Source organism: Numida meleagris, chromosome 25 (assembly GCF_002078875.1).
Source record: "Numida meleagris isolate 19003 breed g44 Domestic line chromosome 25, NumMel1.0, whole genome shotgun sequence".
NCBI classification, from domain to species: Eukaryota; Metazoa; Chordata; class Aves; order Galliformes; family Numididae; genus Numida; species Numida meleagris.
The window spans coordinates 887,750-911,782 of NC_034433.1; the positions used below are offsets into that span (position 1 = coordinate 887,750).

Here is a 24,033-nt window from a genome sequence, read left to right on the forward strand (position 1 = left end):
GGGGCTGGCAAGGAGACCTGGCAGTGAGGGCATGCCAGAGCCCACCGGTGGCACCAGGTTATGGCTCAGATTCCAGAACTGGATGCCTGCGGTAATAGCCACTGGAGGAATCTTTGATTGATGTTAATGTAAACTTTCACCTATCTCCATAAGTTTACAGCAGGCAAAATGTTCTCCCTGCCTATACGTAGGGGCCAGCCACAGCGGTGTAATGACATGACATAGTGACTTTTCTGCATCCTGAAATCATGGAATGGTCTGAGATGGTCGGGGTAGAAGATGAACACCCTGGAGATCAGCCAGTGGCAGCGGGCCACGCTCAGCATGAAGAGGGACAGGCATGGATGGGGGACCCTGGGAACCCGGGCCTCCAGGACACCACACACACACTGGGGAGGTCTGAAGGCAGAGCACGTCCCTTCAGCTGAGCTCTCCAAAGCAATGGGAACTCCAGCTGAAGGATTCCCCCCATGCCAGGTCTGCTGGGGACATAAGCCCACATGGAGCCTCCTTGCACAAACAAACCTACTGGCTGGAGATCTGCTGACAATAGAAAAATGAATGAGTGAATTTTAAAAAGGAAAAAAAAAAAAAAAGCCCAACAACAACAACAAAAAAAAAACCCAAGCGTGCACTGGGATGACTCATATACCTGCTCCAACACATCTTTCTGGGAAGTGATGGGACAGGCTCAGTGTTTTCAACGGTAACGAAGGGTGTGGCCGCCCCGTGATTAGTGACTGCACCAGGGAATGGGTTCCCAACACTCAGCTCAGCTGCACCGAGGGCACGGGGGCACATCTGCACACCGCCAGCTCCACTACTGCTCCAGAACACTGAAATCTGCCTGCAGGTGGGTGCTGCTCTGAGAAAACCGCATTGATGTGGCTGCAGACAGGTCAGGATGGGGATGAACTGTCTTGGTACACACCACTAACAAACCCATTGGCTTCGATGAATGGCTGGAATGGCACTGAGCAACGCACAGGGAAGAACGCAGTGAGGTTTGGGGCAATTTTGTGTGGTTCTGACACTGTAGCTCTGAGATAGCAGAAAATTCCCGTGGAACTGGGTGCAGTGCCATCCAGAAGGACGCTGTGTTTGGGTGGCTGCTCCCATGTGTATCCCTCCAATCTGCATCACAGAGGGCCAGGGTGATAACGTGGTCACAGCCTCTGCTGCTTGGTAACTATTCCCCTGTGCTAAAATACTGACCGGCCCACTAATAAGAAAAAGTGGCCACTAAGAGGTGAAAAACCCACTTAATTAATTCCAGCGTGGACTGATGAGGTATGAGGCTCCATCACGAGGGCCTACAGATTCTTGCTATTGAGATAAACCAATTTTGCCCATCTCATGTGTCACCGCGCCTAATAAGCTCTGAAGGAGTTTGCTCACCTCTTGCTTGGCAGACTCATCCTGGAAGCAGGTGTGCTGGAGGTAATAAGCACCCATGGCCTGGTATTTGTCATCAGAGGAGCACAGGAACTGTATGGCTTTCTGGATGGTCATTGTGCCGCCATCTACCTCGTCACCACATATTCTGTGTTAAAGAGAAACGCAGCATTGATTGAGCTCTCAGCCAAATAGGTTACGTTAGTACTGGGAGTTATTAGGAAAGAAAGAAATACGAAATGCCAAAAATCATCACTTCACCGCATGCAAAAACATTGTGCATCTGTACTGCATTGCTCAGCCTCGGAAATGAGATGATAAAAGTGGAACAGATACAGTAGGGGACACTAGGGCTAATGAACTATGGATCCACTCCATCAGCAAAACAGAAGAGACAAAATAACATCTTGGTTGATGTCTAATTATGTCTAAGGTGGAAGGATTAGGGAAGAGAGAACCAGTACTCGCTGCTGTTCACATGGAAGAATTAGTGGACAAGAATGAAACCATCCATCGGGTTATTAGGACAACCTAAAGGAGGCAGAGGCTTGTTCCCACAGCGTTTAGTCCTTTGATGTGAGATGTGGTGGAAGCAAAAAGGTGAGAGCAGCTGATGGTCTCAGAATGCGAGAGCATATCCCATAGGAAAGGGAGACAGGAATGTCTGGGGCGATGGGATGGACAACCATTGAGTTCAGGAAATGCTGCTCACAGCACTGAGACATCCTGCTCCCAGGATGTGCTTACACTGGTGGTCTCCAAGCTCTCCAGAAAAGCTGTTCATCATCCTCTGTTAGAAGCAAAGAATCTGCACACAGAGTCAGGATGAGGGTGTGCACACCTCCGGGCTGGAGCAGGAGTGAAACCTTGGGTATAAACCCCTGAAGATTTGTCACCTTGTTAAGGAATATCAAGGTCTTGCTCTCTTTGGCTTGTATTTATTTAGCAGCACTGATATTCGTCCCTGATGCTTTAACTCTGTAAAGTCAGAAGCATGTACAAAATTCCATGCTGATGAAGGGGCTCTGGAGAGCACTGCTCCTGCCTGTGGAATGGCCACACAGCATTCAGGATGGGCAGGAGTCAAACCCAGAGCTCCCAGCTGGTTATTACTGCTTCATCAGCGACAGGATCCCACAATCCCACAGCCTCTAATAAAAGAGCATTTCTAATAAGATCTTTAAATGAACCTTATATTTCAGATATTAAATATTACTGCGAGAAAGTGACCTTTTCAGGGCACAGGGTATGCAGAATAGTTCTGATTGTTTCAAATAAATGTAAGAATAAAGCTCTATAAAGGACACCCAGATAAGTTCACCACCTCCGGAAGCTTACAATTAGATAAATTAATTTGTCCTCAGGTGTAAAAAGCCTCTCACCTCCCCACAGCACCAATGATCTCCACAATTCTATAGCAAATTTCATGCAAAATATCAAAAGCCAACGATTACGCTGTGCACAGAAAGACATAATGAAAGGCTCCGTGTGAAACTGCACCCAGTTTGAAGTCCTCATTTAAGCCCCTGTGTAGTCATGGAGAGAAATAGGTGCACCCAAAGAACAGTCTGCTTCTGTGTCCTCACCATTCACCCTAAGACAGGAAGCCCTGACCCCCGAGCTATCTCTGCCTCTGCTGATGGAGAGGAATAACAGATGGCAATCATGTACTGGGCCTTAAGAGTACGATATCTAAGGTCAGGTGAATGTCATTCTATTTCTGCACTAAGAATAAAACATCACTTGGTCATCTGCTTTTTCTTCATTTGAACCTCTACCAAAACTTGGCTCCAAGAGACTTCCATTTCACTCGAGACAAGGAAATACAGAATCAGAAAGATGAAGCTTAAACTGGAAACTCTATCCCATGCTCTGTGAGACACAGCAGGGCTGGGACAGCGTCAGGTCCAGCACGAGTGGCACCAGAGGAATTTCTTTGGGAATCTGACCTGGGCCAGCAGGACAGGGAGGGAGCACATTCACAGACATTCCAGGTCAGTCACCGTGCAGCACATGTAATCACGGCCGTGGTGGTGTTGATCAGTACATTTCCCAAGCTGAGCAGAACCCTAAACCAGGAGTACTTCCTATGAGAAAGGAGGATTCCTGCTTTGTTAGTGATTCAAGGAAGGGAATTTCCTACTCATCCACTCCATAAAATGTCCAAACCCTTCTTTGGCAGGAAAAACTGGGCAGCCAGATCCAGTTCTGCGCAGGAAAAGATGGGAAAAGTCCATTTCCTCTGCTGGCTCACTGACAAGAGAATTTCACAGCGCGTGAGCAGCGGGGCTCTCCCGTGTGCCTGCAAAGCAGCAGTGATTTCTCCTAGCTGAGAACATAATCACCCTGGCAAGGCCCATGCTACAGGAGATTGTTCATCAGTCAAGGACATTCCTAACCAGATCAGCACTATCAGAACTACAGCATGTACCAAGACAAATTCTTGAAGTAAGGCCATCTCCAGCCTGGGCCAATGCTCCTGGTAGGAATTGCTGCAAAGGCTGTTCTTCCACAAGAAAGAAGCAATCAGAACAGGGAGACCTCGGTTAGCAATGGTTCAACAGGAGTCAAATTAGATGATCAGATTCCGGTGAGGAAGAGAAACAAATACTGAGGAGGATCACTACCACGGAAAGGCAAATTCTCTATTTTGATACCGATGCCTTTAGGTCACTATGTGTTAGCAGATTAGCTTGTGCTAATTGGACCCAAGCCTCCAACCTGACTGCTAAGGCTACAAGACCCAGGAGAGGAGGAAGCTAGAAAAGTTTAACAAATGCCACTGTTCATTAAGCAAATGAGAGCAAAGCCGCTCAAAACCCTGAGTGGCCCCAGCACATCCCAGCCCTCCAGAGCCAGGTGGCACTGCAGAAGCCCCAGTTTGCTCTGGATGCAAATCCACCGTGCAGACAGGTTCACATCACAGAGCCAACGCTGTGAAACCATCACTTTTAGAGGCAGCTTGCCCATGTAAGAACAAAACCAAACCAAGATGTCTGTCTTTTTACGTGGATCTGCTTTCATTGTGCGGCATAGCCCTGGGGAGTTTGTTTTGATACTGATCTCCTTTGGCTCATCCCAGAAGAGAGGAGGTCTATCAGAAAACAGTAACTCTCAGTAACCTTTCTGTGTTTTTAATGTTTAGAATACTTCCAGAGGGACTGAACTTCTGCCTGGGAATCCATGGTTCCAGGACACACAGCAATTGTCCCTGCACTTCAGCCATAGCCACCAGCAGGTATTCAATGTCCTTAACAGCGGAGCACCAAAATATGACATATTTCCAGGTCTCTTGAAAGACACTTGCTGTCACTTGAGACACTCTTGAGTCACTCTTGTGACATATTTTAGACTGTTCTCCCATGCATAGAGAACACCAAAGAGAAATACATCAACATCTTAAAAGCGAGGCAGTAGATGCATGTAGTATTATGGAAGACAGCACACATTGCAGGTGCCCATTGATGGCTCCCAGTTTGCATCTAAGATGGGGAACACCTACAGACACCCCAACTCACCACTTCATCTTCACAGGGGCTGAGTTTGATCTGGTTTCTCAGCAGCATCTCCGGCTGAGACAGTCACCTGGGTCTCCTCTGAGGTGCCCAGCGCTTGCTAGTGGGTAACTCACTGACCTAGCTCCCATTTCAGCTCCCTTGTGCCCTGACTGCATCTCTGCAAGGACAACAGGAGCACCTCATTCCAATGCAGGCATCTCCTGTTGAAGAAATATGCATGGAACCTGCTTACTACTGACAAACTACTGCAGAGCCACAGCCACCACAGGTCACCAGCCCAACTTGGTCCCATGTGAACATGATATCCCGAGCACTAAGGGCAGCACGTCTGCAAACAGAGCTAACACAACAGAATGTTTTTCCTGTGCTTCCAGGTCCAGCTGGAGAAGGAGAAGGACTCAAGAAACATCGCATCTCTCATTACTGCTCCTAGTTATCGTTATGCGGTGAGCCAGGTGGGTGTGGAAACTTTCTATTGTGAAAGCTGAACACAAAACCGTGCTTGTTATAAAGGCAAAACCTCTGCCTGAAGATCTGCTTGAATAGGAAGACCAGAGCCTCAGATAGGGACCTACTGGCATCAGTTGCCCAGCTAAGCCTCCCTCCTGCATGCAAGGGTTAACAATGGGGTATCTACAAGCAAACCTCTCCCTACCCAAAGACCAGGCTACCCAAATACAGGCTGAGCTCTCCAAATGCAGGGTCCTCCAGCCAGAGAGGTCCTGCACAGCAGAAAGAGCCCAGATGTGGTCCTAACCCATCTCCAGAGGATAACAGCACACTCCAGACCAAGGCTAACAGCAACCTTCCAGATACTCTATACAGGTAAATGGCCTTCCAGATAGATCATTTGTTCAAAGAGGACAACTCCTGAGCATGATTCCAAAATTCCAAAGATGACAGCTGACAGCCTCATGTCGTTGAGCCCACCAATGCAAGCAGCAGGTGTGCCCCAGCCCAATCAGATTTACTCAGGGGGCACAGCCCCCGCTGAGCTGAGGACTGAAGTCCTCATTTCCACACCAGAACCAGTTCTGCCAGATGAGCGATGCCCCAAGCCAGGAGAACTGTCTAAACGGAGCCACTCCCCAGCCAGAGGGGATCCAGCACTGCAGAGCATTCCTCCTGCACCAGCAGCTCTCCCTCTCTTCCATAAGCACCATTATTCTACAAGTGACCTTGGTAAAGCAATGACCAAGTCTGCAAGCCGAGGGCTGTGCAATGTGACCAGGGATGTCCCAGAGAAGCCCACCTGCGTGGGACGAGCACCCAGCAGACACCTTCCCCTTTGCTGTCCTGCAATTCATCTTTCTGCTGTCCCTCCCACAACACTTTCATGCTCTTTAGACAGAAATTCCCTAGGACAAGTTACTTGCCGTTTATGGAATGCCTCTTTTTCCCATTCCAGAAGAATTACAAAGCTTCTGGAAAGAGCAAGCCAATGCCACCAGTGCTCTGGCTTGGCCAGGGCTGGTTTTGCATGCGTTGGATTGAAGGGAACTGGGCACACAGGAGGACAAGGTTTCCTGACCACACGTTAATGGGCAAGTGACACTTCTTGGCACACGCACTGTGACACTTATTCCCCTACTCAATGCAAAATGAAGGAGGCTGAGCAGAGAATTAGCCCAACATTCCAATGTGAATGAGGGCACGATCTGTCTCACACTGCCAACTGCGGGAGGGGATTTTCTCCATAACTACAACACACACGGGTCAGAAGCTCAACAAATACCCCTCTGTGGTGTGAGCTACCCCGAAGGCTACGATCCCTGTTAAGCAGCCTCACATTGTGTCCTGCAGTGAGCAAACCCAAGGCAGCAGAGAGCACAAGAAAAGAGCTCAGGTTCCAGTTCCTGCATGGGAGGTGGGATAAGTCCTGAGTAGAGCAGGCACTACTGGACGGTGATGCAGCAGCCCCTGAAGATGAACACCTCCTTCTCTAGCCTAATAAAACATCACAAGATATCATCCAGGGCAGCTTTTAAATAAGCATCACTTCAATACCATCAAAGCTCCCAAGGTTTTCGTCTCTGTGGGAGCTCTGCTGCATTGCACAGAGGCATCAGCTTGAGGATGTCTGAGCTCACTGCTACATTCTGTGCACCCTCTTGCTGTATGCAACATTTACAAGAAGGGACCTGGTGCTAAGTGGGACATGGAGGACAATCCTTACCCCTGCATAATTCCTAGTTCAATGGGACTAAATGCTCTGGACAGAAAGGAAAAGAATAGCTTCCAATCTAACCAACTCCTCCAGCTTCAGCTGTTTCTTTAGGTTGGTTCTCTGCCAAAGCAGAGCAGGGTGACAGCCAGGAGAGACACCCAGACTGCACACCAGCCCTTTTTGCTCTTCACGTCCCCACCCTCATCTTGCAAAGGAGCTGACAGCTAAAACCACCGCAGAGGCACCAGGCAGAATCTTGCCCAATATCACACAGCTACAGCAGAGATGTTTGCACTGAGCCAGCCGCGCTGGTCTCTGTCCATAGTCCATAAAGAGAAATAAGCCCTTTGAGCATGACTCATCTGACCCACTTTAGATGCCACTGCAGGATGCGATTAAGCACACTATGCACTTGTCAACACATCTCCAGTGGCTGTAAAGCAGCTCAGGTGACGAGCTCAGACGGACAAACCTCCAAAGCAACATCAGCATTTACCCAGATCCATCCCGCTGCGGCACTTACTTGGAGCCAGACTGAGCCTGTCCATAAACCGCGTCCTGCTTGCAGCTCATCATGGGCTGGGCATAGACCACATCGGGCTTGTTGCTGGAGGGGCAGGAGAGGGCCCGTGCCGGGGTTTTTTTACTTGTCCTGGTAGTTCCTTGCTGGGTGCTACAGCTGCTGTAGATGCTCTGGCGGTTCAAGGTTGCCTTGTGCTCTGCCCGGCCCCCGACCTGACTCTTCCTCAGCGTGCCCCGCGGCGGTTCGCAGTAGAGGTCGGGCTCACTCCGGCTGCTCTTGATGTTCTGCACAAAGCAGTAGTCGCTGCCGGCCCTGTTGGGGCTGCAGACTGCCTTGCTGTAGTGCTTGCTGCCCCAGCCCTCCATCTGGCTGTAGGAGCTGTAGCGCCGGTTCTCCGCGTCCCGCTTCAGGGTCCCGTTGTAGAGCTGGGCAATGAGAAAACGGGAGACAGCACAAATTAGGAAAGGTTGAGCTGGAGGTCAACGCTGCCAAGCCCACTCATGCATCGGTATTAGAACTACCAAATTCCCATACCTCTTAGGAATTTTTGTGACCTGATCTCCTAGTCATAGAATCCTAGAGTCACAGAACTATCAAATCATAGAATCACTGAACATCCCAAGTTGGAAGAGGATCCATAGAATTATAGAGTCGTCAAACCATGAAGTCATGGAATGGTTGGGCTGGAAGAGACCTTAAAGTCTTTGCTGCATGAGGAAGGAAGACCAGAGCCAACATCCTTGCAAAGAACCACTCAACCCAAAGCAAAGCTACACAGCACCTGAGCTGACCAGTTTTAAGCATGGACCCAGGTTGGAAGGACAGGAGGCAAAGACCTTCCTCCTTGTGAGAGATCACATCACATTTCTTTCCATCACTGAGAAAGTTGAACCATTATGACCCTCCAGCACTGCCCATATTTATTTTTAATTTCCTTAGGGTATTTTGTTCCCCTTCCACCTGTAAGTTCCTTAGGAGGGGAGTAAAGGGAATGAGAAAGAGGTAAAAAGAGACTCTCGAATCTCATCATGCCAAGAAACTTCTTCGTGACAAGATGTGTAGTGGCAGCGCCTACAATGGGATGCTTCAAGAACAATGGGGGATGTGATGCAAGAAATGATATAACAAAGCCAGGATAAAGTAAGAAGAAAAGAAGGATTTTCTACTCTTTTCCCCTCAGCACTCTGGTGACAGTCTCTCCAAGAAATAGAGTAAAAAGGAATAAAAGGAACTGACGGATTTGGTGTCAGAGACCTTCTCATCCCAAAGGCCTGCCTCATCCCCCTTGTATTCACTCAAGGAAGCTGAGGGCACGTGGTGTGAAAAGCCCATGCCTGGTGCAATGGCCCATGCCTGTGATTATCCAAAACAAACATTTTCTAACCTAGAAACACCAAGCAAAAGAGAACCTAGTGTCCTGTGCGGCATCACCCCAAATCCCGCTGCTCTGCCCCCCTTCATCCTGGCCCTGAGCACGCTCAGCATCATTTCTCTCTCCAACACTCGGCAGAATTGTCATTATGCTAATTAATTAAGCTGAATAATTCCATTAAGAAACTGATCTTCAGGAACGCAGTGAATCCTCTCTGCTGCATCCCAGAGAGCTGCACCGGTAACAGCTGGGAGCATTCAGAACGGGTTGGGTAGCAGAGGAAGAAACCCTTTAGTCCAGTTCCGCTGGACCCAGATTGCTCTGCCACTTGAGCACAAAGCAGAAGGACTTTTGATACTTTCACTCTTCAGGTTTACATCTAAACAGGTGAATTGCTGGAAGGGGAGAAAATTCTCTTTGCATTCACTCCAGAGGACACAGAAAAAACCTGCTGGAGTTGCAGCACGGCAGATAGCAGGCTGGGTGCACCCTACAGAGCTCCCAGGGCTTTGGAAGAAGAATTTGCATGCGATAAGAAGAGCAAGGATGAGGCGCATGGGTGAGCACGAGTCTTGAGGGCTCCCCCGGCAGTGGGGCAGCCCCATGGCAACGATCAGGGTGGTCATGCAGCAGAGGTGCTCTCCCCCCTGGGTTCCCTTTGGCAATAAGTGACCTTTCAGGAAGGATCTAACCCACTGCAGATGAGCTCATCTTTCTAAGGGGGACACCATCCCCATTCTGTTCCATTTTCCCAGCTGCTCTCTGATGGAACTCAGGAGTTGCACTCAGCGATCCTCACCAGTCCTATCCAACTTGGGATATTCTGTGAAACCCTCAGGACAACGATGGGTGGGACACGGCCCATGCAGGACAGTGTGGGGTGCCCCTTGGGGAACCCACTCGCGGGGCACGCCGCCGGCAGGCTGGAGCAGCAGCCTTTGGACACGAGCCCCATCGCATTGCTTTATGAGTCACTCTAAGCCGGGATTATTTTGTAGGGCTGTCAGAAGCTTGGCACAGCCACAGAGCCCCTAGGGCATTCGCCGAAGCCAATTCAGCTATCCGTGGAAGTGCCAGCTCGTCATTTATCTAAAGCCATTGTTTGCTTCCCAGTGTGCTCGGATGGGATCTCTGCCAGCAGAGCGGGCGAGGGAAGGCGTGAGCGTGGCCGTGTTTATAGGTGGGAATCATCCGTTCCGTATTTCCTGCTGCGTTTCAGAGCGGTGCAGAACATTGTTCTCCTTCCTGCCAGCCCTGGGAAGGGCGAAGCAAAGCGGCCGCCTGTTTGGAAAGTCTTCTTTCTGCAACACAGGGAGCCCTGAGCAGCAAGTCGGTGCAGGTCCCGGCAGGGCGGGGAGGCCTTTTGCAAACTCATGGGAAAATAGTTCCCGTGTGATGTGAAGCTCATTACCAAAGTCAGTGCATGACTTTTATTGCTGATGCTACCAGATGCTTGGCTGAGCCCATTTTAATCTCTTTCAAGTGGCACGGACCTAATTGGTATCTCAGAATCCCTCTTTGCAGCAGGAGCCTGATCCAAGGCCTCCAAATCGATGAGGAACCTCCTGCCAGCTCCAGTGGATTTCAGACCTGCTTGCCAAACAGTCCCTACAAATCCTCACACTGCCACAGCCGACCCCATCGCTTCTCGATCTCGGCACAATGCCACATCCGTGCCTCCAGAGCAGAACCACGTCCCCATGGAAGATGCTCCCCAAGAAAAGCCAGAGAACTTCGCCTCAGAGCAAAGGCTGCAAGGGAACAGAGCTCCCCGTGTTATCTCCTTGTCGGATGCAGCGATCAGGGAGATAGGGAGCACAGCAAAGCAGGAGGGAGGCACTCACTGCTGTCTGGAGAGGAGATGTCACCCCTGAAGGTGATGCCACCGCACAGATGCGGTTGGAAGAGCAGCACGGCAGCCGCCTCCTAACTTCTGCTACATGTGCAGAGTGAGCTCTCCCTATACAGAATGGCATTAGTGAAAGGAGATCCTCACTCTTACTTTCAAACACCATCAGGCACCCAGATCTCCTGATACCCCACGTCCCACTGACGGGGGACATATACACAGGGGTGGGCCAGCTCCACGCCCCATGCTCTTAGCAGCGAGGAGAAACACTGCAGAAGAGCAGGAATTCCCCCAGAGAGGGCTGCAGGCAGCACAGAGTGATCCCACCTGCCCTGCAGGAGCTGGAAACCACCTCAGAAGAACAGGGGCTGTCACTACATCCTCTCCCCGGGGACATAGGATGCTCAGGTGCGGTGTCCCAGATGTGAGCATGCTCTTCTCCCTTTTTCCAAAGGAGCCTTCGCATTTGAGGCCAGGCCTTGGGAGCTCTTCATTCATATTAAAACGAGGAGGGGAGGCAAGGGAGTGAAGATGAGCGCTGATAGCATGCAGGTGCTCTTATCAGGCCCGGGGACTAAGTGCTTCCCCTCACCGCCAGCAGCAAAGACCTGCTTCAAAATTAGCAAATGTTTGCAGAGCGCTGGGACTAAATTATCTGACCTCTTAAGGAACAATAACTGCAACATCCAGCACTCGCAGCAGGCAGGTAAACAGATATCTTTAATCTCTTATTCCAACCAGAAAAATAAAACGGTGCTGGAGAGAAATTCAAAGCGGCTTTATTGGGCTCTTCTCCATCTTTTACCCATGAAAACCTCTGTCTGAGGAGCACAGGGGAAGGCTTGTCCTGCACAGCACCGTGCACAGATCTCAGCACTCCTTCCCTCCCAGATAACTGGGTGTTTCTGACTCCTGCATCTGAGGACGCGATCAGTTCATTACCCAGCTCTAATTCCCTTGCAATTTGTTTGTTTCTAGAGCTGCAGACAGAGAGAAGTAAAGGACTCCGAATAAACACGTCAGAAGCAGGTTTCTCCCAGGCTGCAGGGCAAAGCACAGGCAATGCAACATGACCGCGTCCCACCCTGAATGATGGGTGGGGAAAGCTCCTGATGCTCCTTGCGAAATGCTTTCACTGCTGCCTGCTGCGCGCTCCACTGCAGGGAGAAAAATTGCAAAACCAGCAAATATATTGTTAATCCATTTCTGAAACGCTCTTCCCCACCTCTCCTGAACGCTGCCTTTTCATCTGGTTCTTTATGCAGCTCAGCTTTTGCTCTTGATGGTTCTGATAGCTCCTCCAAAGCACAAAGCCTCTTGCAAAACCTCACAGGGAAGGCAGGGTCTGACCAAGCGATGATGTGCAGCACGATGGCATGATCCTGGCTCCACCTTTTGCTTTTTCATGGCATTCCCTTCCTCAGGCTCTGGCTAAATACCTCCAAAACTGCACCTGCACTTGGGTGGACAACACGCTTGCTGCAACTCATGGGCCACTGGACTGTGACAGCAGCTTTGAGCCCAGTGCTGAGCAGATCCCATTTTGGGGGTTCTCAGGCAGTGCTCTGGCTTTACATCACCATGCCCTGGTACAGATCCTGCACTGATGGCTTTGGGAACAGGTGGCCACTCGCAACTTGCATTATCAGCACGGTGACAAAGGTCTCCAAAGGGTCTGGTGAGCTCAATAGCACCTGGCCCAAAGTCACCACAAAAGATTGCCTAACACATTGGTCTGCAGCCACTGATGTGCCCAATGCTGCATCCCACCATGGCCATTGGGCAAAATGAGGCTGCCCAGGAAGATGGGTAAGTCCCCATCCCTGGAGGGGCTCAAGGAACATGGAGACGTGGCACTGAGGGACATGGTCAGTGGGCATGGTGGGGGGGGCTGATGGTTGGACTAGATGGTCTTAGTGGTCTTTTCTAACATTAATAATTCTCTGATATACTTGACCCAGCTCTANGGGTGACTAGGGGATCTCAGAGATCTTTCCCAACCTTCGTGCCCCTATGATTCCATGAAATGGGACGGAGGACTTCATCCCTAAAGGCTGAGCCAATCCTTGACCCATGAGACAAGGAAGCAGCGCAGCAGGTGCTGGGTCTATCTCTGTTACCCAGACTGTTACACAGCAATGCTGTGCTCCTGTGATGTGACGAAGGCACTCCTCCAAAAGAATCAGTAAATGACCTCTAACAGCGGGTAAATCAAAGGTTTTACCCAGAGCTCTCGACCAATCCAGAGAGAGCATGCTGGCATCAGTTTTAGGAAGCTCTTCCCTCCAGGTCTTTCATTCCTTTTGCTCTAATACTGGAACTCCAGCAGCTCATAAGGAAAGAAAACTCAGAAGCAAAAGCTTGAGATTTCCAGCAAGATAGAAAACCAGACAAAAGCAGCAAGTCAGGAATAATAGTGTTTAAGGGCTGTGGGTGAGACAGGGTAGATGACATATCTCCTTGCTATGAAGCTGTCATTTGCAGTCACCATCTGAGGCAATGCACTGATAAAAGTGCTGTCTAAGTCACAGCCCTTTGAAGCAGCAGCACGGACACGGATTGCCTGTTATACTGTTAAATTCCAGAAGTATTAAGAGTAAGCAGTTTCCTTGACTGCTGTACTGGGTCGCTTCCCTGAAATGTCTGAATTCACCTGTGCATCTAAAAGGCCTTAGGGCTTCTCAGAAGCATTCCCAGCACTAGGAAGGAACAGCAAGTTTACTTTCAAAAATAGGGAAAAGAAGATAAAGGAAATCTAAGAAGCTAGGAATTACAGATAGGAAACACTTTTAAAAATGCTGAGAATCTGCCCGATTTCAAATAAGTCCTAAGACATATGAAGTCAACCTAAGCTGGAGGTGGGGAGTGGACCTGTGATCCTTTAATACACTTCGGGTTCGGCTCCCAAGTGTGACTGGGGAGCGGTGTCTGTTAAACACGTTAAGCAGATTTAGGCTGGAGGTTATGTGTTCCCAATGTGCCAATGGCACTCGGGATTCATGGCCCCTAACTGCAGTCCTCCACCTGCTTGGTGGCTGCCCCGACCCATGGAAGGAGATAGCATCCAGAGGGCTGACTCATCCTGACCTGACAGATCTCCAAGATAGAGGGGATGAATCACCGCCGTGCCTCTCTCTGTTGGCTCTGGGAGGAGTCTAGACAACTTGTTAAGACAAAATGGCTGATTTTCAGATAGACCAAGTTTTGTAAGACTAATTTTACTGTGAATCCTTCACGAGTCCCAGTCCCTTTTTTCCAAAGCTGCCCATATCCTGAAGACCTTGACCAAAAACCTCAAGAACGCAATGCTGCTGAGACCCTTGTTTCTGGAGAAAGGCCTTCCCAGACCATCAACATAGAAGAGCCCTTCAGAGAAAAAGCCACAAGCTGCATAAGTCTGTGGTGAACCAGAAGTGACTGAACGGCTCCATGCAGTGTCCTCTGTGGTGTCTATTGGAGGCTCTGATCTGTGTAATGACCACAGGAGCCATCTGCCAGCACAGCAGCACCGGTGCTGGACCCAAAGCCCCACCTAATGCACTTCTTGCAGGAGCCACAACAGACAAACAGCAGTAAACTGTCTAAACATTACAAATAATTGACTCGTGAAGCTCTGAGATTCCACCTCTGGCCTGGGATGTCCCTCAGCTGCAGATTGCTGGGGGTTCAGAGAAATCCCTGGGAAGGGATACTGACTGCAGGGGTCCGTGCCTGCACAGGGATGCTCCGCTCTGACCCATCCTGGACACTCTTCTGGCCTCACACCAGGCTGAATGAGCCCAGTCTGGGATTTAAACAGCTCAGCAAAGGACTTTGAAACAGCTGACATTGAGGCTGACAGACAGCGTAAATAAAAATTTCAAAGGCATGCCAGTGCTCCCAGTCCTTCCTACTGAGCATGCATTGGCACCAAACCCAGCGAGTGACATTATCGCTGCCTTGAAGCAAGCAAGTGCACCACGGCCATTAAAACAGATGACAGACAAATCTTTGTGAAGCTGAGGAACGCTGATGCTGTGAAGAGGCAGAGGATCTGGCAGCGAGCAGGAAGCACTGCAGCCCTCTGTCTCTGTGCTTGAAGCCAACACAAGCACCTTTCCTGGTTCAGACCTTTGATGGTCGGCAGGGCGCTGCTTTACAGCCCCACAGTTGTTGAAAGGAGCCCTTTATTTTTCCTGTATTCAAATGCCAGATCTGCAAGTTGTGCCTCTTTACTTTGCAGCTGATAAGGACCAAGGATGAGCAGAACACAGAGCCCAGGTTGGGGGCAACACACACACATGCAGTCCCAGGAGATATGAGTGGCTCAGATTGCTTCCCAGTGCACTGAGAGCGAGATCAGGACCTCAAAGGTCTTCTCCAACCATAAGGATTCTATGATATATTGTAGGAACAGCAACACAGCAATGATGCAAACTCCCTGATATCACCGATCAGCTGCACTGATTTTGTTCAATTAAGTTTCTGTGCATAGAAATGGAAACTGCACCATGGATGCACCCCAAGATTTAACTGAGATGTGAGCCTGAACCTGTGGCCTTCAGACAGCTGCATACACTGAGTGTTGCTGGGATTTTAATCCTTGAGACCAAACCAAAACGCATCCACAGTAAAATCCCCAGCCACGTATGACATAGATATCAGGACCTCATTGCCACTTGCTTCAATCTACTGATCCTCCCCCTCTGCATTGAAATGCTTGCAGGAACAGCCATAGCCATGCATGATCTCTCTCAGAGAAACTTCTGAAGTGCTGTGGCCTTGCCACCCAACCCCTGCTGGAGGATGCTTTCTGTACAGATCATCTCAAGAGGATGCCACAGCTCCCCAATAACAGAGCATCTTACCGGATATCCCCAGCTGCTGTTTCCCATTTGGGATTTGGTGTAATAGCTGCCCCGGGACGTCCCATAGCCATAGCCATCAGCTACACAGTCGTACATGGAACCTGTAAATGGAAAAAGCACGGTCAGTAGGAGTGGGAAGCAGCAGACCACAGCAATCTTTTCTTGCAGTGAATTTAGATCCTTTTGACTTTTTTTGACTTATTGTAGAAGAATAACAGAGTGAGAAAACACAAGATAGAAAGTCAGCAAGTCGAGCCCTTGCCATTGCAGGCAACTTAAAGAATACATTGATTCCAGAATAGCTCCTAGAAACTCCAGCCCCAGACTGCAAGTGGCACCTGAAGGTCTTCAGCAGAAAAGACCAAGTGCGATAAAATCAACAGTGGACAAGAGCAGAGCAGGTCAAAAACTCAGGCAGTATCTCAGGTCTTACATGAGAGGAATGGGGTGCTGTTCTAGAATCACAGAACTGTTTGAGTTGGAAGGGGCCCTTGAAGGCCCCCTGGTTCCACTCCCTGCAATGAGCAGGGACACCCACAGCTCCAGCAGTGCTCAGAGCCCACGCAGCCTGATCCTGGGGGGCTCCAGGGGTGGTGCAGCCAGCACTGCCTTTAATTCCCACCTCTGGTCTCTAACAGATCACTCCATTTATACTGCGTCTTTGTGGAAAAGTATTAGACTCCATCATTACAAGCACAGGTTGCATTCAGTACTACAAGAAAAGAAGACACAATTCATCTGCTTCCTAAGCTGCAATTCCCTTATGTAACACGATAAAAAGTGCAGCAATGACAGCAGAGCAGCAAGACCCCAGGCTGCAGCAGCTGAGGATTTGCCCAAATACAACAGCAGTGGGCACAGAACTAAAGAAAAGAAGCAGCTTACCTTCAGAAGACCTCAGACATGCAGGGATCTCCAACAAAATCCCCCTGCCTCCACTGCCAGCCCTTAAATGAGGACTGGGAAGGGCTGGACCCTGGCTCCATGTCACTCAGGCACATTGCATGCACCTGAGCTCCCCTGGGCTGGCCCTGCCTTCCCACCAGGTGCTCCATCACTGCTTCAAGCCCTGACTCAGCATTTCCACTACACCTTAACACCCTTCAGATGGTCCAAAAGAGTTCAAGGTCATTTAAATTTCATTTTCAAAAGTGCTCAATAATTGTGGCATCCCAAGTCCCGTTACGAGGAAGTGCAAACCCTACACTCCAATTAACTCCCAGGGAAAGCTCTGAATATCCAACAAGCTACGAAATCAGGACTTACCTGTCTCAAGTTATGCACCTAAACTGGTGGGTAATGTCAGAAATATCCTAATCTCTCTGATTGTTTGATAAGACTCATCTCTTAGATAAACTGGATAAGCTCTACCACAAAGGCCCTGAAGCCACTCAGGTCTCCTACAGCCACCGATCCGTGGAACGCATCTCATTCATTGCTGCGCCCGAGGCATCCAGAACCTGTTATGTTGATTCGGTACGTGGCTAAAAATTCTTGCATTTTCTCAGGAGGATGGTCCCCATAGATGCAGTGTCAGTAATGAGATTTTTCTTTCTATTGTCAGCACGACAGGAGCAGCACCGCGTGGAGGGCGGCATCCGAAGAACGTCAAAGAATGCAGAGTAAGCAACAGCAGAGCGGTTGTACAAACATCTGCTTGTGCAGAAAATGACAGGATCTCATTTTTTTAACCACATTTATAGACACTGGAGCATCTATAGAGCATTGCTCCAAGATGCTTGTTATCATCTCTCCAGCCCTGATTGCTTCCTATACATTGAGTTCCACGGGACTTGCCAGTAAGGGTGGAGGAGATGGCCACTGACTTGCAAAGGGAGGTAGATGCATTGGCTGGATACCACCCTGCAATGTCCCACCGAGCACTGGAGAAGTGCAGGGCTGGGCTTCGGCAGAAGGCAAGCAGGGCTTGGAATGGGAAATCTGGGCCGGGTGACTCACTGGGGAACAGAGCTGACCATGGGAGTTCTGAGTGCAATCCCATAACAGTTTCCTGGGAATTACTTCTTCCAATCATTCTCCCAGTCTGTGCAAACCTAATGTATCTGCAGGCTGGAATTTCCGGACACTGTTTGTGAGTCAACAGCTTCCTTAAATGGAAGAAAGCGTTTCTGGGCGTGACTCACAGGTTAATCTGACCAGTCCTCCCTGGGACGGTGCTGTTCTTCCCAGCATCCATTCCCGCCGTGCACAGCACTACAGACTGGGGGGATGAGCAAGGAGACACCACACGTAAGCCAGTTTCGGCATTTGTAATTTTAATACATTTAAGAGAGAATCATAGAGAATCGTAGAATCATTAAGGTTGGAAAAGAGGTCTAAGATCGTCAAACCCAACCATCGACCCATCACAACCAGGCCCACTGAACCATGCCCCTTATTACCACTTCCACATGGCAATGTAGAGGTGGTAATACATCTACATGCCTGAACCATTCTACATTTTACATCTACATCTACATTCCTGAACCCCTCCAGGGATGGTGACCCCACCATCACCCTGGGCATCCTATTTCAGTGCACTACCATCCTTAGGAGAACAAATGTCTCCCATTCCCCAGCCCAACCCTTCCCTGGTGCAACGTCAGCCCACCACCTCTCATCCTATCACTGTTACCCACAGCAGAGGCTGACCCCTCTGCCCCAACCTCCTTTCAGGAGCTGCAGGGAGCGGAGAGAATGAACCATCCCAGTTCCCTCTCCCCATAAGACCCCGTTGAGCTGCAGACCCTCCACAGCTTCACTGCCCTTCTCTGGACACTCTCCAGGGCCTCAATGTCCTTCTGGTAGTGAGGAGCCCAAAGCTGCTGAAGAGTTGCCTTCACCTCCAAGAACTTGTATACAAGAGCTTGTAAATATATAATTATAAAAACCTCAAACGTTCAAAGCTGCCTTGCTGGTTGGAGAAGGCGCTTCCCAGCCACCGCAGCGCTGTGATTTGTTGCTTCCAGAGCTTGGTCTAAAGGCCAGGTAGAACCCAATGATTTTATGGTGGAGGTGGCTTGGCTTTGTCCTGCAAGTTTACACAGCTCTCTGCCTGATTCTTCCTGAGAGGCAGCAAGGATGTGGGCAAGGGGAGAGAAGGGATACCCCTCAGCTCAACCACCTCAAGGGTAAAGACCGTATGAGATGGTCATCGGCCCTGCAACTTTGGGATAAAAACAAACAGTCTCCAGAGAAAACTGGCCAATCTAAAACCTCCATTATATCAGGGAGAGGGCTCATGGGCATAAAAACTAACCATAGCAGATAAGGAATGCAAGAGGTTGCCCACTGAGCTGTGGGTGCCCCAATCCTGGAGGTGCCCAAGGCCATGGATGGGGCCCAGGGCAGCCTGAGCTGGTGGGGCAGCCAGCCCACGGCGGGGCTGGGGCTGGGGGGGCTGTAAGGACCCTTCCAACCCAACCATTCCATGGTTCTATGCCTTGAAGAGCTTCAGTTTCAATGCAGTGAGTGCCACTACGCGCCAGCCGTGCCCTCCTCTCCGTCATCAGTCATCTATTAGTGATCATTACAGAGCAAAGCCAGACCTTGCTATAACGCGCTGTGCCTGAGCTGTAGGACCCTCCTGATGAGTTATTACACCCTTTAAAGTGAAAAGACTGACGGTGAGGAGAAGAGTTATGTCAGAAGAGCCATTTGTGGAGCACAACAGCAGAAGTCTTCGGCTGGACACATGAAGCTAACAGGGAGCTTTGTGGCAATGGAGGCATATTAATAAACATTAATCAGTGGCAGGGAAAGGCAAGACAAGAACCCGTCACTGGTAGTGCAGGCTAGACAGGTTCAATCATAAACCATGCACAGCTTTAAAACAATGAGGATGACTAAACATAGGAAAAAAGAAGTAAGAGAAGAGGGCCTGTGGGAAGCACAAAGCACAATGCCTCCTAGGAGAGAAGTGCTGGAGAAAACCCAGAAGCTGAGATTCATGCAGGAGTGACCAGGCTGCGTTTTTACCTTCTGGCCTATGAGCTGAGGGGTTGGGTTTTTTTTTGCTTTGCTCAATAATCAGACAGGTTTGTGGAAGAGCTTTCACTGAATCATCTCACAGCGGGGGAAGGTGACAGGAGGCTTCCCAACACTTCATGTCTGCAAAGCCTTCTTTGTGCACATCAACATAATGACCCCATTAGGTCGAGATGGGACATCTCCCAGCTGCAGCGCAGCAAACCTCTAACTCACAGCTCAGCCACGAGACAACTGGACACAGCACTGCTGCGTTTGTGTTCCTCGGATCCCATCTCCCTGCTGCACTTGCCAATGGGCAAGTTGCTGGCAAAGCCTTCTCCTGGGCAGAGCACTGGGCAGGTCGGTGCTGCGTGCCGGGAGGACTCAGTTCAGCTTGGTTTGCCCTCTTCCCGTGCTGTGACACCACATTCATTTTCCCCTGGAAATCTGCATTATTCCCAGATACAGAGGAAAAGCCCAGCGCACACCAGTTTGGGATCGGCTTGTCCTGCTGGGGCTCTGCCCATGTCCCAGGGCACGCACTGGTGACACCAGGACCTTCAGACAACAGCCACAACACCTTGGTCTCCAGTTATCCAATGGATTTTACACAGACGTAGAGAGCAGGATGTTAAGGGAACATCTGCTCCACAGGAACACCAGCTATGGTATGCAACAACTCCCATCCCTGCTGCATGCAGTGGGATGGATGCCCGCGCTCCCCACCCTACAGACATGGGTGCACGCATTCCTGAAGCAGTGGAAGGCTCTGCTCCGCTCTCCTGCTCAAAACGTGTCTCAAAACACAGTGACCTGGGTTGATACCAACCAGAGACATGCAGGGAACTGCATGCAGAAGGAACAGCACTCAAAGGTTTATCAAGATGTTTTGCCAGTCCCCCACCTTGTGTGGGAAGCAAACACATGGGGATGCATGTAGCTGATGCTGGAGGAGCATTTGGACACAGATGACCAGAGCTGCTAACAGATCCCAACAGCTCCTTGCAGCTCTGTGTAAGAAACATCTACTCTTCTTGCTGGGTCTGCTCAGCTGGCCTCAGGACCAGCGGCAGCAAAACCCAACGTGACACAATGCTGGGCTCTGACAGCTCAGCCCAACCCTCTCAGGCTCCGACCCAGGAAAAAGAATGGAAATAAATGGGAAGTCCTTGTCCTTCTGGGAGCCCCTCTGGCATTGCAGCTCCCAGGTTGAGCCACCCATGGGCCACCAGGAGGGCACCTGCACCCACCGTGGGAATGGAGGCAGCTGCTGGGAATGGGATGTGACTCAGCTTCCCTGGGACGCAGACACCAGAGCGGCACATTTCCACGCAATTCCCATTCCCAGACGTTCCCAAAAGTGTCTGGAGGAGGGGTTTAGCTTGAGCTTGTCAAGCTGAGATGGGCAGCTTGGGAATTTGCTTTGCTTTATTTCTTTACCAGAGTTTTCACCTGGGCTCCTCTCCAAGCAGAACAATCCCCCTCTGTCACCTGTCCTTCCTCCCATGGGCAGCAGCGGGAGATGCCCCGCAGGCCTTCCCCGTTCCCTCTATCACTGCAATCACAATGCATGCATCCAGGAGGGCTCCTATGGGAACACTGCATTGGCAAACCAGCCCAAATCCGTCCAGAGTGTGACACCTCCCAGCGCTGGGTTCTGCTTCCTGATCCTCCTGCTGCCATCTCATCGTCCCCAGCTCACCTGGTTTTCCTGCAAACACATCCCCACGTCCGGGGCGAGCTGAAGGACTCAGCTCAGGCCGCCCCTGTACCCCACGGCCCAGGCTTTGCTCTTCCCATTACTGCAGCTGGAGCAGTGAGCTCACCGCAGCTGCTGGTGAAAGCAGCTCTGAGTCAGGAGGTGCTGTGCTGTGGCTGCTGTGCCCACCTGAGTTTGCAGCTCCCGGCTGGTGAAAGTCGGGCTGCCCTCCAAATTTTCTCCAGCTTTCTCAGACGTGGGAACAGTGAAGAAAATCATTTGCCAAGCCCTGAGACAAAGAGGAAGGTGTTCCTGTAGGAAACCTGGTTCCAGGACAGAGCCGAGCGCTTGCACAAGCTCCGTGCACAGAAGTGGAGCAGCTGCACAGTGCCTGCACCCTGCTCTGCCCAGCTCAGAACAGAGGGGCTGCAGAGCATCCCCACTGCACCGCTGCCAGCCTGCAAACTGGGACACGCCGGGAGCTCTGGAGGCACATCCCAAGCTCAGGTCCGTGTCCTGCGTGCAGGCAGAGCTGTGATGCTGGGAGCTCTGGCTGCTCACAGGAGGCTGGAAGCCGCAGGACGGGACACACGGAGGAGCGATTAGCAGAGCTGTAGGCAGCTGCTCCAGCTTTGAAGCCAGGGAGAACAGGAGTAGGAGCAGTGTACTGGCACATCCCAGAGCCATGGGGGTGCGGAGCAGTTCAGCCCCGCTGTGCCTGGGCACTGCATCCATCTGCAGACCGTACCACAACTCCTCCATCCCACGGAAGAGACCCCGGCATCCCCCGGCCTGGGTTCCCCGCGAGAGACACGAGCCGCTCTGTCCCCCATAAACCAAACCCCACAGAAGTCACAGCAGGGGCACCCACCGCACCTGCCCTGGCCCCAGAGGGGACGGTACCTCGGTTGGAGTGCCCCACGCTCGATGACACCGACGACTTCTGCTTCTGCCTCTTCACCGTCATCATCACTTGCTCCTGGACCCGCTGTTTTCCCGTGCCCTTCGTTTTCAGCTTGTGATCCGAGGGCAGGGCCAGCGTGGAGCTGGCCTGGTCTTGGAAGCACTCATATGCCAACGCCGTTTTCAGCGGAGAGTGAAGCATGGCTGCAAACACCGGGGGACGGGGGCTGCTCTGCACCTGACCACGCGCACCACACAATGCGACAGCGACCGCGTCTCGTTCTGGGGTTAATCTCCCGAACCCCTCCTTGCCATACGTCCCCAAGCTGAGCGTGTCTCAGGGCTCCTGCTCCCAGCTCGGCTCCCCGCCGTGTGAGCAGGCACACCCTCCGCCAGACTGGATATACAGCCCTGCCTGCACACACCCACGCGCTCCCCGCCGCCGCCGCTCGCTGGCGGCCCTGCAGGGCATGGGGCTCTGCTGCCCTCGCCCCAAATCTGCCCCCCAGGCCGGGGGAGTCCTGGAGGGAAAGGGGGTGAGGGTGGGAGAGGGGTGGGTGCTGCTGGGTGGGTGTGGGGTTGTGGGTCTGGATGGGAAGCGGTGCTCGTGGACTGGAAGACATCCCACACTGCTTGCTTGTGGCGTTATTTCCCTTGGTGCAAGTGGGGTTGAAATGGTGCCCCAGTGCTGAGAGCGTGGGGATGGCTGCATTAGGAGGCAGCGGTGCATTCACCGTGGGTCAAGGGAGCAGCGCTGCACGCCATGCCCCTTCCCATGGGGGATCCAGGTGGTGCTCCCAACTCGGTCTGTCTGTCCACCTCTTCATCCTCTACCTGCACAGCTGCAAACCCAGCCCCCTAAGCTCAGGATCTGCACTGCACCTAATGTGAGGGTTGTGGATCCCCACAGCATGCTGCTGTGCTAGGGATGAGACCCCTTCCCAACAGGGGTCATGCCATTGGCAATGACTGCCTTACACCCTGGCTTTCCCCTGTGGATGAGTCAGGACAGCCCCCAGGCAAAGCACTGGGGCCATCTATGCAAGTGGCTTGGGGCAGCATGGAGGAAGCGAGGGCTTTTTGTAAGAAGAATACAAAAGGGCACAGCAAGATGAGGAGTCACGCTCTGAGTTTTGGCTCTGAGAGGTTTCTCATTGCTGCGGAGTCCTTTGCAGAGAATCAAACCCCTCAGCGTTGGTGGGACCGGCTTCAGGCCACAGCCGTGCTGACAGCACTCCTGCCAAGCCATGGGCAGTGGTACAGGAGGGACACCAAGGCAAGGACACATGGGGCAGAGGTTTCTTGGGACCCCTCAGCACCAGGCCCAGGGCATGGGATAGGGGCAGGAGGAGCAGGTTCCTGTGCACTGCCATGGAAAGAGTTCCCCCTAGAGGAAACCCCAACAGTCATCACTTGAGGGAGCAGTGCCCATGGGCCTGGTGCTGTCAGCTCGCAGATGCTGGATCCCTCATGAGAATCAGAACCAGAGCAGCTGGAGCTTAATCACTGCTGGTTCTCCTTCCCCAGGATCCCAGCACCTCACCCAAGGGATGAACCCAGCCATGCCCTTAGACCCTGCCAAGACCGGGTGGCCAATGCCCAAGCGACACGAGAAAGACTTTCTGCAGCTCCCGTGCTTGTTTTCACGCAGTGGGGAGAAGTCTCTGCCCTTCCAGTCCGGACAGGGAACAGCAAAGCAAGAGCTGAGTGTTGTTGCTTTCCCGCGTCCTACTTGTTTCTCCCGAACGCTTGTTGTCGATGCCAAGCGATGCTTTCGCAAATCAATGACGG

At 51.3% G+C, this 24,033-nt stretch overlaps 1 protein-coding gene across 2 annotated transcripts in view; it reads right to left on the minus strand.

Annotated features, from left to right (window-relative positions):
- Positions 1–22,704, minus strand: part of PKP1 (plakophilin 1) — a 36,802-nt gene extending 14,098 nt beyond the window's left edge. Inside the window, exons 1-4 of one of the 2 annotated variants that reach the window (XM_021377431.1) lie at positions 22,243–22,704; positions 15,672–15,772; positions 7,604–8,028; positions 1,399–1,543 (exon numbers count right to left, since the gene is read on the minus strand). In XM_021377431.1, coding sequence (XP_021233106.1) covers positions 1,399–1,543; positions 7,604–8,028; positions 15,672–15,772; positions 22,243–22,444 — 873 coding nt within the window. In that variant the 5' untranslated portion in view covers positions 22,445–22,704. Of the gene's footprint in view, positions 1–1,398; positions 1,544–7,603; positions 8,029–15,671; positions 15,773–16,556; positions 16,734–22,242 lie in introns of those variants that run through there. The other variant, XM_021377433.1, reaches the window with a different exon arrangement.